Genomic DNA, 16,049 nt, shown 5'->3' with positions numbered 1-16,049 from the left:
CACTTCTAACTTTTAAGGAGTTGTTTTCCTCAATTAGCTTTTGTACTTCTTCTGCTTGGCCAATTGAACTTTCTAAGGAGTTATTCTCTTCAGTGGATTTTTGTATCTCCTTTTCCATTTGGCCAATGCTACTTTTTAAGCAGTTGTTTTCTTTTTTCAAGCAGTTGATTCTTTTTTCATATTCCTCTTGCATCACTCTCATTTCTTTTCCCAATTTTTCTCCTACCTCTCTTATATGACTTTTAAGCTCTTTCATGAGTTCTTTCTGGGCTTGAGACCACTTCCCATTTTTCTTTGGGGTTTTGCCCATAGGTATTTTGACATTGTGTTCCTCTTCTGAGTTTGTGTCTTGATCTGCCCTGTCACCATAATAACTGTCTATGGTCAAATAATTTTTGTTGTTGTTGTTGTTTATTTGCTCATCTCTTTTTACTTTTTTCCTTTCCTCTAAATGTGAGCTCTGCTCCTGGTGAGGAAGGGGCGCTGTCTCAGGCTTCTTGTGCCAGGGACTGCAGGAGCTGACCGTTTACCTGGTGCTGCACTGATGTTGCCCTGAGGCCCACATTTCTGGTGCTGCCCTTAGGGGTTGGGAATGGCTGGCACTGCTGGAGGCCATAGGGGTCTGACAGTTTCCCTTGTCCTGAGCTGGGATCCTAGTGATGGTGTCTGGCATGTGTTGAGGCCTGTAGGATGTTTTTGCATTTCTCTGGCACAACACTGAAGCACATGGAGGTCTGGATGCTGTCAGCTGCCTGTTTGCCTAGGGCTGTGCTAGTCTAGGGACCTGGCACTGGTGGCTCCCTGTTTGCTTAGGCACTGGTTGGGTTGGCATTTACCTTTTTGCCAGAGGCTACACTGAAGCTTGGTGAAGATTGGCCCCTGGAGCTATGCTGAAGCACGAGATGCTTCTCAGAGCTGGAGCTCATCTGTTCCCCTGGCTATGCTGAGGCACGTGGAGGGTGGAGGAGTCCCAGTGTTGGTGGCGTCTGCCTGCTCTACTGCAATGGGGCTCGGGATCTCTGGTCCTACTTCTTGTGGAAGAGATGGAAAATGATTGGTGGATGAGTCAATCTGTTCAAGAGATATTTTGCTCAGCAGTTAGTCTCTTGTGTTAAGTAGTATCTGCCACTGGGCTTTCCAGAGAGTGTTATTCAACTATGTGTTTTCCCCATGCTATGAACTCTAAAGAGCCCTTCTTGCCAGTCAGTGTGCTGTATAGTCTAACCTTCACCTTTCTTATAGACCAGTCACAGTCTTGGTTTAGTTAGCATCACTGGACTTTATGTAACCACCAAACTACAAAAAACTGCTCTGATTTAAGTTGTGTCCTTGCTCATCAAGGGGTCATTGATCTTTATTACCCTGATTCACTATAACTTCGCTTCTTTTCCCCTTCATCTTCCCTGAGTTCCTTGCAAACACTTCTATGACGTCAGTGGATGGTGGAATTTTTGAAAGTGTCACGGTCTCTATAGTAATTACAACAAAAGGTTAGGTTGCAAAACAGTTGGAATGAAATAAAACCCTGGTATTTCACTGAGCAGTTAATAAAAGAAGGTTTACATAGTAAAAATATGCAAGAAGGTTACAGTGGGACTTAGCTTCTACAGATATGTGGGGGTTGAGTGGGGAAGGGGTGGATGGTCTTGAAAAACAGTTTGGTTAGCAGGGCCAGGCCGTGATGACTTATGTAGTGTTTGGATATTCAAGTTAGAAGGGTCCCCAAAACATGCGAATGGAATCTTTTAGTCCTCTAAATGACCAGGAAGCCACATCAACATAGCCAGAAGCCACCAGAAAACTGTGTCAAGGGAGGTACAGCTTTAAGCTCACTCCCTCTCCTCTTCAACTCTGTCCCCCTCCCCCGGAAAAATGGCTCTGCTTTTGTTGCCTTATCCTAATACATGTGAGGCTGGACCTCACATAGGGTTACACATATTATTAGCTACCTCTAGGGGAATAAGAGCATAAAAACCAAGGATAGTTTTAATTATTCTTTATTATCTAAGCAACAGACTAATATTGCCAAGATCTTTAACAACAAATCAATGGCTTGCATATCCTCACCTTGAAAAAAAGGTTGACTACTTGAAAGGGTGAAAATGAAACTTACCAAAAATTGTCATTTTTCCACTGAAGAAGCCTTTAGTTCTGTCACAGCCTGATAACTTGTGAAAAAAACAAAACACCTCTGTAAATTTTTCTTTTGCCTTTTGTATTATCTCAATCCTATCATTTCAGGAATATAAAATCCTTAGAAGTAGAATTATGTTGCTAGTATACTGAAGGCTAGAAATTTCACTTTGCAATTTCAGGACATTAATCTAAATGATTTAAATCCATTATGTGAATCAGTTACATTGTTCAGAAATGAACAATATATTCTTACTTTCATCCATTGATTTTGGTATGAAAAGGAATTCTCTAAGATCCTACTGCTTTCAAATAAATTAAATGCTTTTAGCTAATGAATTTAAAATGTTATATAATTCAATTCAATAAGTATTTATTACCTCTATGTGCCAAGAAATATCATTCATATTATAATGAAACATGCATAGTGCACATAATCTTCTTTGTAAAATCTTAACTTATACTCAAATATCAACAGTGATCGTTAGTATCAGCTTGGTCAAAAATTGTAATTAAAAACATAATTTTCTATTTTTTTATTTTTCAGAAATTGCATTCAGTTTACAAAACACCATTAGATCTATAGCCATTTATTAATCACCCTCTCTCCATCATACCTCTTTCTACTGTTGTCTGTGTCATTTCTGAGGTGGTACAATGGATAGAGCACTGAGCTTGGAATCAGGAAGACTCCCCTTCATGAATTCAATCTGAACTCAGACATTTACCAGTTGTGTGACTCTGGACAAGTCACTTCCAACCACCTGGTTTGCCTCAGTTTCCTCATCTGTAAAAGGAGCTGAAGAAGGAAATGGCAAACCACTCCAATATCGGCCAAGAAAATCCCCACAATGATGTCACATGACTAAATAACAACAGCAACGATAGATTTTTAGAGAGCTAGCTACTGATTAGCTGAGTCCTCCCTCCATCTCCCGCCTACCCATTCATTTGACAAGATTATAGGAGGTAATGGGCAGGTAACAGAGAAAAAGATGCTCCCTTTTGAGGATTCCCATTGGCCCATTGGCATATGAAAGGACAAAGAAAGTGGGCTGAGAATTGGGTACAGTAGGTGGACTTGCGTCTGGGTGGAGATAGCCTTATTGATAGTTTAAAAGTAGAGGAATCCCTAGGTTCAAGGAATCTATCTCCACTAATGAGGAAAGATATCCATATCAATGGGCTTCGGCACTCAGGTTATATTCCTTCCTTGGGCTGAAACTCTTTGCAGTACCTTGTGAAGAATAGCTGGAGCAAGTCCAAAACCTGTAACTATACAGTATCAATACAAACACTTTAAAACAAGGGTGATTTTCATGCTATTCCCAGGTACTGAAAATAAAGCATCACACATTAACAGTACAGTCAGTAGACACGGCACTATGCAGAGCACACCTGGGAGGAAACTACAGCGATAACATGCCTGACTATATACAGAACATGACAACGCACATTTCAAAAGGTACATGCGTAGCCATAGTACCCAGCAATCAATCGTTCAAAAGTAATAAACATGGCTAATTAACAAAGTAAAGCTAGCTAGCTGCAACACGAACACTATCAATTGGCCTATATATAAAGTCCAACTTATCTCTAAATATTAGCATATATGCAAAACAATGAATAGACATTGTTACATTCCTGACATAACACAAAACAGAACCAAATGAACATAACAGAAAAACAAAAACCGAATACTTACACATGCATGGCATTCTATACATTCACAAGTTCAGCAATATTGTTTCATTTCAGTCATGTCTGACTCTTTTTGACCACATTTGAGGTTTTCTTGGCAAAGATACTGCAGTGGTTTGCCACTTCCTTTTCCAGCTCATTTTACAGATGAGAAAACCAAGGTAAACAGGATTAAGTGACTTGCCCAGAGTCACATAGCTAGTCAGCCTCTGAGTCCAGATTTGAATTCAGGAAGATGAATCTTCCTGGTTCCAAGCCTGGTGCTCTATTCACTGTGCCACCTTGCTGTCCCATGTACAGCAGTAAACATGTGCAATCACAGTCAAAGCACATTTCACATGGATAATCTCTAGTGTTGTCACCTAGATACATATGTAGCCATATCTTCAGATTTACCAGTAACATCATAACTTAGCATAGTGTCTGTTAATAGGCCTGATTCTCTCTCTGACAAATCTCTTAGCTCCTGTACCAGAGTAGCTGGTAGTGGGTATGGGCTGACTATCAGTATCATTATAGACTTGTGTGTTTACGCCTGAGATATCAGGTTGGCTGTCAGTATGTTTCAGTTCTGTGGATTGATTCTGTATCCTAGAAGTCTTTATAGCAGTTTTGGGAAGGAAAGGAATTGCTTCTAGGTTCAGGTCCCCTTCTTTCTAATAAGGCATACAAAGCTTCCTTCACTAGAAATTAAAGCCATCTATAGTCATATGAAAAAATGCTATAAATCGTTATTGATTAGAGAAATGCAAATCAAAACAACTCTGAGGTACCACATCACACCTATCAGATTGGCCAACATGACAAAACAGGAAAATGATAAATGTTGGAGAAGATGTGGGAAAATTGGAACACTAAAACATTGTTGGTGGAGTTGTGAAATGATCCAACCATTTTGGAGAACAATTTGGAACTATGCCCAAAGGGCTATAAAAATGTTCATACCCTTTGACCCAGCAATAGCACTTCCAGGGCTATATCCCAAAGAGATCACACAAATGGGAAAAGGACCCACATGTACAAAAATATTCATAGCAGCTCTTTTTTATGGTGGCAAAGAATTGGAAATTGAGAGGATGCCCATTAATTGGGGAATGGCTGAGCAAGTTGTGGTGTATGAATGTAATGGAATACTACTGTGCTATAAGAAATGATGAACAGGCTGACTTCAGAAAAACCTGGAAAGACTTATATGGTCTGATGCTGAGTGAAGTGAGCAGAACCAAGAGGACTTTGTACACAATAACAGCCACATTATTCAATGACTAATATTGTTAAACTGAACCCTTCTCAGCATTACAAGGATCTAAGACATCTCCAGAGGCCTTGGGACGGAAAATGCTGTCCACATCCAAAGAAAGAACTATGGAAGTTGAATCACTATCACTTATTTTTACCTTCTGTTGAGTTTTGTTTCATCTTTCTGATGGTTCCTCCTATTGGTTTTAATTTTTACTTACAACTTCACTCATGTGAAAATATGTTTAATAGGAATGTAAATGTAAAGCCTATATCAGATTTTGTGCCATCTTGGGGGGGGGAGAAGGGGGAGAAAAATTTTCAACTCAAAAGAATATGGAAGTGATTGTTGATAAATCAAAATAAATGAATAACCCCCCCCCCCCCCCAAGCTTCCTTCACTGAATGCATCACTTTCAGGATCCATATCTGGGTCAGAAAGATAAGCTCACTAGTGAGGGCTTATAAATTCCAATTTAAGAACACTTATAGAGCAACCTTCCAACATTGCAGTAGCCACCCTTGGTGAACATGGAGCAACTTGCCAGGGTGAGTACAAGTTGGAGGGTAACACAGCATGGGTGCTACACATTTAATTTCAATTATGATTTTCCTTTTTATATTCTCTTCTGCTTGTCTCCCATTGGTTTTATGTCCCAAGAAGGAAGGCAGCAGGAAACCTTACAACAAGTTCCACTAATTCTATACGCGTTGATATTTTGACTGCTTGTCAACTTGCAATTGCACATGATCCATTCATTAGGGGAGCCTTCAAATTTAGGACTTAGTTATCTGAAAACAATACAGATTTCCTTTTCCTGGACTTTCATCACTACCACTCCACCTCATCTTCATGTTTTTCTACCCAGTTAAATTTAATATTTTCAAGGAGTGTTGCATTTAAATATTCCTCAAGGATATTAGAAGACAAGCATGTTGTAGTAGTGGAACAGCTGAGGATTAGGAGTTGAAATAAGGTTTGTAGTTGCTTAGTTGCCAAGAACTTGCTTTGAGACTCTAGGTAAATCACTTAACCTCTCTGGGCCCTAGTTTTTCTTTATTTGTAACCAGAAGAGATTGAACTGGATGACTTTTCAGGTCCCTAGAAGGGCCCGATTGATGTTTGATGTGAATATTATTCATTTTAATGAGACCTTCGTACTCTGGACCTGCTCTGCCATCTCCATTAGATGAGAGTTTGTTGTTCAGTTATTTCAGTCGTGTCTGACTCTTTGTGTCACCATTTGGGGTTTTCTTGGCAGAGATCCTGGAATGGTTTGCTATTTCCTTCTCCAGCTCATTTTACAGATAAGGAAACTGAGGCAAACAGGGTTAAGTGAGTATCCACTGTCACCTATCTGCATAGACAAGACAGTTTATCTTAACTTAAATACCTTGGAGATTCAGAATCCGCCTTCTGATACCTATTTAAGTTCCGGAAGGTGCAGGAAGCACCCTTTTTGCCCCCAAGGCCTACTGGGTCCCCTTCCGGCGTCCTATAGCCTTACTTGCCGAGTAGATCACTTCGCCCCCGGTCTACGGTAGCTGAGGGGGCAGATGTAGAGGTGCTTAAGCAAGTAGGGCAGTCACCGCCTTTCAGGTTATCCTGCCTGCTAGTGGGGAGGAGAATGCGCTTTTCCACTTTCTTCCGGAGTGGGGTGGGTGCAGAGCCTTTGTGGGGGAGGGAGGGGTGGTGCAAGTAGAGAAAAGAGAAAGGCAGGCAAAGGGGCCTAAGACCTTCAGTTCCCTCCCATCTGCCGGGGACTGGGCGTGGGGGAGACGCAGCGCTAGGGGAGGAAGCGTCCATATGTTTCTAGGCAACCAAGTAACTCCTCTGCCTGCTTTGCTGCTGTCCAGCGCGCCTACCAAAGGGGCTCGATTACCAGCCTCCAAGAGTTGACCCCAAACCGCTTAGTGCCCGGGACCGCAGAGACTTTGCGCTTTGCAGGAGTCCTAGAATCAGCCAAAGAGAAAGTTTTCTCTTTAAGTGAGACTCCTGAAGGAAGAGGAAGAAGAGTCTTTTACCTGCCTCATTCAGCCTCATACCCTTGTGTTCCAATTCATCTCCGGACTGGGTCCATCGCCGGTCCCAAGGACATCAGGTGGGTCTTCGAGCCCTTCATCCCCTATGCCTCCCTCCCCACTGTGGGTATGGTGTGGGATGGGAGAAGGGTGACATTGGGATCCATTCTAGGGGTCCTGCATTTTAACCAATCTGAATGCCGCTCCTCCACCCACCTCCCCGTCCCGTGAGGAGGGGAGAATTGACGCTGGTCTTTTTGGAAACTACAAACTGTCCTGAACTGGGAAAGATGTCTTAGATGTGTTTCTGGCCTGATTTTAGCCTAAGTGACTTTCTGAAACACTACACTTGAATAGCTTTTTAGTTTTCTCTGGTATATTTACATTTCCTTATTTCACCCAGCCCTTTCTTTTCTCTGTCCCTCCACGGCCTGCCATAGTTCGTGACTAAGGTACGTGCCATATGTGTTTGTGAAGTTGGAACTACCTATGGGATATAAAAAAAAAGTGTCCAAGATTTAATTTTGAACCTCCCATTAACAGCATTCAAACAACAACAACAGCAAATATTGCTCCTGGTGGTGCCTAAATGTATTCAAGTATATACTTAGACACATTCTAAAAAGCAGACATCACTTTGTGACAAAGGTCAGTATAGTCAAAACTATGGTTTTTTTCAGTAGCAATGTGTGGCTGTGTGACTATAAGGAAAGCTGCATACTGCAGAATCCATGCTTTTGAATTTTGGTGCTAGAGAAGACTTTCGAAAGTCCCTTGGACAGCAAGGAGATCAAATCAGTCAATATTTAAATAAATTAATTCAGGCTATTCACCAGAAGTTTAAACACTGAAGCTGAAGCTTAAATATTTTGGCCACATTAATGAGAAGATGGAACTCATTAGAAAAGACCCTGATGTTGGGAATGATTGAAAGCAAAAGGAAAAGAGGATGGCAGAGGGTGAAATGGTAGATAGTATAACGGAAATAACAAATATGAACTTGGCCAGACTTTGAGAGATAGTAGAGGATAGAAGGGCCTGGCATGCTATGGTCCAGGGAGTCATGAAGATTTGGACATAACTGAATGAACAACAATGACACCAGTGTATATTTGAGTATATTTGGACCAGTAGCAGAGGTGTAACAGTTCTGGTGGTTAAGCATAATAAGCTAAAATAAGGGGGTGTGGCTTTCAAAAAAATGTTTGTCTTTTATTGGTGGATGGGTAGGGAAGGGCTGGGGGCTGGAGGTCATCTATTTATTACTGTCAAACACTTGCTGGCAAGCTCAAGAAGCTTTTCTCTTACTCTTTATAAGTGGAATCAATAGTCCCTCTGAAGGTTTTGGGAAAATAATTGGATGGGGGCAGAGGTGTAGGCCAGTTAGATTGGGGATGGGAAGGTGCCCAAGTGGGAAATCTTGGGTGAGAACAGTTCATGGGACATGAATGCCAAGTGAAGCAAATGCAAGCAAGCTGATGTTCTCTTTCCATTACTAAATGGGGAGTGAACTTTTGGACAAAGATGCATTGTTGGCAAGATAAGAGCAGGCAAAAACTCTTTAATAAAATCACCAAACCTTGTGTAGTACAGGCACTGATCCATTTTAAAAAATTTATCTGTCCTCAAAAGTGGATTAATTTTTACTATATTTTCCCATTTTATGTTCTCTACTCACCCCCTGCTCAATGTAATTATTATTTCTTTTATCCACCATAGTGGACTAAGTAATTAAACACAGATATAGACAAATATATTTTCACCAACAGAAAAACATAGCCCTTAAATTTTAATTTAAAAAATGGTATAAAAAGACTCTAGGAAAGACAGTTGGAAGAATGTATTTCAGTGGCAGTGAAGAGAAAGAAAATGGGAAAGGTGAATAAGGGAACAGATTTTAAAGGAGGTGTGGTGTTAATCCTTTTGCTGATTTCTTTTACTATCAATTGTAATACATTGCATTGGTCTTTTATGCAGAGTTTCATATAGTATTTTACCTTGCCTTTTCTTCTTTTTTAGTATATTGCAGGACATATAGTTGCATTTAAATGAATTTAGAGGTTAAAGGAGTTTCTGCTTCCCCTAAGAGTCTAACCCAGCAAGTCTCCAGAAACAAGAAGCATACGCAAGTATGTTTACTACAATTTAGGGTTCAAATTATATTTTTAATTGTTATATGCCAGTTTTTTTATTATTTAAATTGTAGTAGTTTAGAAGTAACTGTGGTTAGGAAACTTGCCTTTAAATCATTGTGTGTCCTTGGGTAATTCACTTTGCCACAAACATTTATTAATGTGCGAAGTACATCAGTCACTTAATCTTCCTGGGCCCCAGTTTTCCTCATCTTTAAAATAAGGAGAATTGACTGAACCACCTTTTAAGAGTCCCTGCCAGCTACAACATTCTGTGATTCTCAGAATCTTATTTTCGTGGAGATACATTGATGTGGGCCCTCCTTTCATTGGCACAAATCAGAACCCATCCATAGCTTCTGATTCTGTGTGACTTTGTTCTATATCCTTCCATAAATCTTCCACAGATGATCTCCTTCTAGTTCTTACAGAATTTTTCACATTGTATGTATACCAATGGAGTGCATAGGCTATCTGTTATTTTCCCTTGACCCTCCCCACATCGCCAAATCACCTTCTTTTCCATTCATACATATCTGATGACATTCTTTATGCTACTTTCCCAATACAATTCTTCATTAAAATGTTTTACCATTTACAAACTCATCATATACCTCTCCATTGTCCTTTGGGTGGTACCTCAACTTTAGTTCTTTGGAGGTTGTGGCATTTTGTGACTTTCAGAAACAAAATATCACTGAGAGAATATTATTGTTAAAAGAAAAGGGCCTTTTTCTCAGGGAGAAGTGTAAGGTCACTAAAAGCCATACACATTTTCTTAAAGGCTATGTAAACCGCTGTTTCCATCTTGTTCAATTGTGGGTCTGGGAGCAGCTAGGTGGAGCAGTGGATAGGCCACTGACCCTGGGGTCACAAGGACCTGAGTTCAAATCCAGCCTCAGACACATAACATTTACTAGCTATGTGACTCTGGGCAAGTCACTTAACCCCAATTGCTTTGCCCCCCCCCTCCAAAAAAGAGAGAGAGTTGATCAATTGGGGTCCAATTCAGAGGCCATCCAGCCAAAAGATATCATAATATGGGTAATAGACATTTTTTTTCTGCTTAGTTTTTCCTATTTGGATAGGCTGACCTCTTTTGAATTATTATCAGTCTTATTTAGAAGGCTTTGCAGTGTTCTGGGATCTGAGGCAACCAACATTATGTCATCTGCAAACAGGAGCTTCTGGATAGAAATTACTTCTTTCATTTATACTCTGTACTGGACATTCTCCATGACAGCAGCCATGAACTCCCTCTGTTTTATGACTGGCTTGATGTTAGTAGTTAGAAGATTGTTGAACAAAATTCTTTCTGCTGAATTCTTCAAGGAATATTTTATTATTTTAACATATTCATGGAAGATTTTTATTTTAAGCAGCATATTCTATGAAATCACATACTTCAAATATGTATATAAATATACAAAAATACATATTTGATTCTGTAAAAGCTTATAGAAATCTACCCACATTTCATTGACTTTCTCATATTTATTAACTCTTAGTGCATAATACTATTAAATTACCTTTGTGGTACCCACACTGAGCTTCTCCCACAATCTGCACTCACATTGGTAGCTTAGGTCCCAGAGGTGCTACTTCATGGTTCTAGCACCAGACTGTGAGGTTTCTCTTCTTAGACTGTAAAGCTCAGGAATGTCTACAAGTACACTTCCCATACACAAACACCCAATAGACATTATAAGCTTTTAATAAGACGGAATAGCGGAAACATAAGGAAGAAAACATTCGCTCTATAGAACTGGTGAATATTCTCCCACAAATAAATACCATGTCTGTGGACTCATACTTAGATCAGCGGCAGTGAGGCACACTCTAATGATACATTTGTGAAAAAGGCAACTTGCTACTAATATTTCAGTGCTCTGTGGAAATTCTGCCAGGCTCACTACTTGTTTTTATTCTCTAGCACCTCCAGGCTCTGTTAAAATACTCATTTGGATACGGCTGAACTTTTTTTTTTTTTAAGGCAATTGGGGTTAAGTGACTTGCCCAGGGTCACACAGCTAGTGTCAAATGTTTGGTCTGAGGCCAGATTTGAAATCTCCTTAGTTCTTCTACAGGGCTTGAGCTCTGAGTCTTATTACCTGGCAAGCAGCAAGTAGTAAGGAAGACCTTGAAAATTTCCTTCAACAACACTTTGTAGTTCAGGGCCGAGAGCCCTCACCCTAATTTATGGTGACTAGCACATTTCCCAAACCTTCATCTTTGTAGCCTAGATTATAACCAGGCAATGGCCATTCACCAGAAAGTCACTAAAAGTTCTGAGGTTAGGGTTCATAAGATTTTAAAATTCTTAAGCCTCTCCTGATGATACAGAAACATTCTGTGCCCTGGGGACAAGTCTGCAGGGGGTTTAGCTGGTTTCCTGGCCTTTTCATATGTTGGTGAGCTATATTCAAAGCCTCAAATCCCTTACTAGGTACAAATGAGTATGCTTAAAAGTTTTATATTGTTTATATTCTTTTATATTTCTTACATTCTTTTAAAACTTGAATATGACAGCAGCTTACCTTTACATTTCATTTTCTCTATTATTTGCCTTTTTACACTTCAACAATGCCTCTTTATAATGTAGTTTAAATTTAAGGTCTGATAATTTGTGTGTATATGTCATATGAAATAAGGATTCTTATAGGCAATTCTTTTTATTCCTGATTGGTCAGATAGAACCCCTTTATTTTGGAAAGACTGAAGATGAGGAGGTCCTCTACTGGGTCATCTATGCCTTCTATTTGTTTGTCCTAAAGTAGTTCATTGTACACTTCTGCAATAAACAAGATTGCCCAGAAGATGCATATGAGTACTTTTCAGGGATCTCAGCATGCATTAAATTCCAGCTATCTCTCACAGTAAAGGAAAATGATTACTTCTCTTTATAAAAAGCCTTCTCTTGAACTCCTAAGTTCCTAAATGTTAGTCCATTCTATTACTCCAGTATGTGAACAGTGAAGTACATTCCATTTACCTTTGATTCATATAGTTTTCAAATCATGTTTTCTTATTTCAGGAATTAAATGTGATGCTTCTACTCTTGAGTTATATGCTTTTTAGTTAAGCTAATTCCCATAAAGGTAACACCAGAGATTGTATACATGATTGATTTTAATTCCTTAAAATAGATCATAATAGAGTATAATCAGAATGTAATTAAAAGTTGTCTTTATTGTGTAATAAAAGACTGACATTATTTTAGGATACATCATATATGCATATATATAGTCACATATATTGGTTTTATATGTACATGATAGGCTACATATACATACATATTTATGTGTATGTGTATGAGTGTATTATGTGCTTATTATTTTCCTATTAAAGTCTCTTGGTGATTTTTAATAACTTTTCACAAACTTTTTGACTGATTATGGTAATTTTTGATCTATTATAGCTAATATGTAGCCTAATTTGAATTCAAGAATTTGAGTAATCAATCAGAATGACAGAAATATATTTTTCAGACACAGCAGTCTTGCTTATAATTTCACTGGGTTAAAGGAATTTTTTAAAGCATTTTTGTTAGGTACCTCTGTCACTGAAATAATGTGTTTTGTGACATTTATAAACTATATTACCAGCACTAGCTGGTGGGCTGTTTATTTTCTATCTTGATTACTTAAATATAATTTTATGAAACTAGACCTAACCCAGTTTTGCCAAGTCATTGGTTCTATGAGTATATAATAGTTTGCATAACTTTTCTAGTTTTTTGAAATAAAAAATTGTCATACACACACATATATGCATGTACATATAGTTAGGCACATAGTAGTCGTATTTATTAGGTAGAGCATTATTTGACTTTTTTTTTGAAGCACAGAAATTTTGAAGAACAGACTAAATATGTGTGTGTTTTCAATTCTTAAATTTAAAAAAAAAACAAACAGGGATGGAGACCCAGATTATGGGCAAGCCATAGTTCACGTCCTTCTGAGTAAGTATTTTTATTCTTAATATTTGCATTTTTAATGTTTTTATGTCTAAGTATAAGAATCTTATAAGTATATAAATTTAATAGTTAGAATAGAAGTAGCACATCATAATGGAAAGAACCTAAGACTGAGAGATAGGAGCCCTAAACTTAAGCTCTGCCTCTGCTACAGACTTGATCTGTGACCTCTGGGCCTCAATTTCTTTATTCATAGGATGAGAAGGATGGAACTGATCATCTCTTAAGATCTTTTCTGGCCCTAACATTCTGGGTCTAGGAATTCTGGTGATTTTTTCAGTGTTTTTTTCATTGACTACAAAAATTTAATTGCTTTATGAAGTTTAATTTTTAAATAATTACCCCTTTATGTATATTTAGCTCCCCCACAATGTATTCTTATGATTTATGTTCAATCATTCATTTATTTATTTATTTTGGTGACGTAATTGGGGTTAAGTGGCTTGCCCAGAGTCACAAACTAGTGAATGTTATGTGTCTGAGGCCGGATCTGAACTCAGGATCTCCTGTCTCCAGGGCCAGTGCTCTATCCACTGCGTCACCTGCTATCCCTGTGTTAAATTATTTTGCCAAGCCTTTATTTTTCTAAATTTAGGAGTTATAAGTTTTTTTTTTAATTCAAGTATGCAAATTCTATTAAGAGTTATGATAACTTTTGCATGAGGTTTTTATAATTTACATGCTCCTTAAACATTTATTACCTCATTGGACTCTCATAATAACCTTGTGAATTAGGAAAATATTCCCATTTTACAAAAGAGGAAACTGAACTCAGAAGAACTAAGTGACTTACCCAAGTGGATACATTTGTTAGATCTCAGATGTAAGTTTTCAGGACATTAAGCTGTGTTCTTTTTCCACTCTGGGAATCACATTTCTTCTTAGTTGATGAAAGTATCTTAGACCATAGAAATCAAATCCTTAACCTAAAGTTCTGGCTCCTATAAATATAGAAGACAGAACTAGATAGGCTTGTGGGGTCATTGTGGGTGTGTGGCATTGGTTAGCAATCCATCTTTGAATTCTGGGTATATTCAATTCCCAGATATACACACATACAGACGCACAACTGTGTTAATCATATTTTGTTTCCTTTAGTGTGCCACAACTTGATTTGGGGAGACTGGTAGACTCCAATGATGAGGTACTTTGATTTGTATATGGGGGGCAGTAGGCATGTCTAGATGTGTGTGTGTGTGATAAGTGTTTGAGAGAAATGTCATCTTTAAGATATAAATTATCCCATTTGACTTTATTTTAGGATGGTCCTACAGGTTTTCCTCTTAGTATAGTTCATCTTAACTTTGATGCACCCTATTCATCTTCAGCTATTAGCTGGGGCGTGCGCTTGCCTTATACTGATGATCTTTCAAATGAGCAGGTTAGTATTTGTCAGTAGGTCAATAATCAATAAGCACTTATTGAACACCTACTATGTGCCAGTCACTGTATTAAGCAGTGGGAATACAAAGAGAGGCAGAAGACTGTCCTTCCCCTTGAGGAATTCATAATCTAATGGAAGAGACAATAAGCAAACCATTTTGTACAAACAAGCTATGCACAGGATAGATAGGAAATAATCAACAAAGACAAGGCACTAGATCAGGAAAGGCTTCCTGTAGAAGGTGGCATTTTAGTTAGGACTTGAAGGAAACTAGGGAGGCCAGGAAGCAGAGATGAGAAGGGAGAGCATTCCAGCCATGGGGAGACAGCCAGAGAAAATGCCAGGAGCTGAAAGATAAGCGTCTTGTTAGTGGAACAGCCGAGAGGCCAGTATTACTGGAACGATGCTTACATGGTGGGAAGTAGGAATAAGAAGATTGGAAAGATAGGAGAGGGCCAAGTTATGAGGAGCTTCAAATATCAAACAAAGGATTTTAGATTTGATATCGGAGGCAAGAATGAGCCACTAGGGTTTATTGAGTAGGGGTATGTGACATGGGTCATAACTGCTCTTTAGGAAAATCACTGTGGTGACTGAGTGGAGGATAGACTGGAGTGGAAAGAGACTTGAGGCAGGTAGACCAACCAGCCTATTGAAATAGATCAGGAGAACAGAAAAGAGAATATATTGGAGAGAAATTTCAAAAGGGAAACCTACAGACCTTGACATAGTGGAACATAGTGAGTAGTTAAAGAAGATACCTAGGTTGTGGGTCTGGGGGATTGGGAGGATGGTGGTGCCTTTGACAGTAAGTTGGTAAGTTTGGAAGTAGGGGAGGGTTTATGGGCTAAGATAAGGATTTCAATTCTGAATATGTTGAATTTAAGATTTCTACTGGGCATTTAGTTGGACGTGTCTGAAAGACAGAGATGTGAGTCTGAAGGTCAGCAGAGAGGTTCGGGCTATATAAGTTGATTTGAAAATTATTTGCATAAAGGTGATAAGACTATGAGATCTGCGAATTCATTATTGAGTCTTTGGCAATTATTATTCAGTGTGTAGGTGCTTATACTTATACTTGTATATTAAATTATATTTGATTAAGCTTTTATCTTTTAAAAATTTATAGCTGCAGTTTGGAAGCAATCAAATGTGGGAGATCATTAATAATGTGCTTTAATTAGTACTTAAAATGTAGCATCACTTTAAAAAAAGTTATAACAAAATAGCTAAATTATACAAATGCATGGCCTGAGAAACCAGAAATTGTTTCCATATTAGACTAGATCCTGTTGGTAGAATGATGTATATCTTATGTTGTAAGTTTTGAAAATTAATGCATAACCTTAGGTTATAATGATTTACATAATTGCTCTATTTCCAAGGCATAACCTTAGGAAGGAACTTATTTATCAAGTCAAATTTACTCTATTTTGTAACAAATTTGTCTCAGACCATAAGT

At 38.5% G+C, this 16,049-nt stretch overlaps 1 protein-coding gene across 1 annotated transcript in view; it reads left to right on the top strand.

Annotated features, from left to right (window-relative positions):
- The first annotated feature begins 6,792 nt into the window (after window positions 1-6,792).
- Window positions 6,793-16,049, top strand: part of CAPS2 (calcyphosine 2) — a 59,334-nt gene continuing 50,077 nt past the window's right edge. Inside the window, exons 1-5 of the mRNA XM_020968900.2 lie at window positions 6,793-7,175; window positions 9,115-9,224; window positions 13,142-13,188; window positions 14,302-14,347; window positions 14,465-14,584. Of these exons, the coding sequence (XP_020824559.1) occupies window positions 9,144-9,224; window positions 13,142-13,188; window positions 14,302-14,347; window positions 14,465-14,584 (294 nt within the window). The 5' untranslated portion in view covers window positions 6,793-7,175; window positions 9,115-9,143. The remainder of the gene's footprint in view (window positions 7,176-9,114; window positions 9,225-13,141; window positions 13,189-14,301; window positions 14,348-14,464; window positions 14,585-16,049) is intronic.

The sequence above is a fragment of the Phascolarctos cinereus genome, unplaced genomic scaffold (genome assembly GCF_003287225.1).
Source record: "Phascolarctos cinereus isolate Bilbo 61053 unplaced genomic scaffold, phaCin_HiC Scaffold_1;HRSCAF=81, whole genome shotgun sequence".
Classification (NCBI taxonomy): Eukaryota; Metazoa; Chordata; class Mammalia; order Diprotodontia; family Phascolarctidae; genus Phascolarctos; species Phascolarctos cinereus.
Note: the sequence above shows the minus strand (reverse complement) of the source record. Positions and strands in the feature narration are given on the sequence as shown.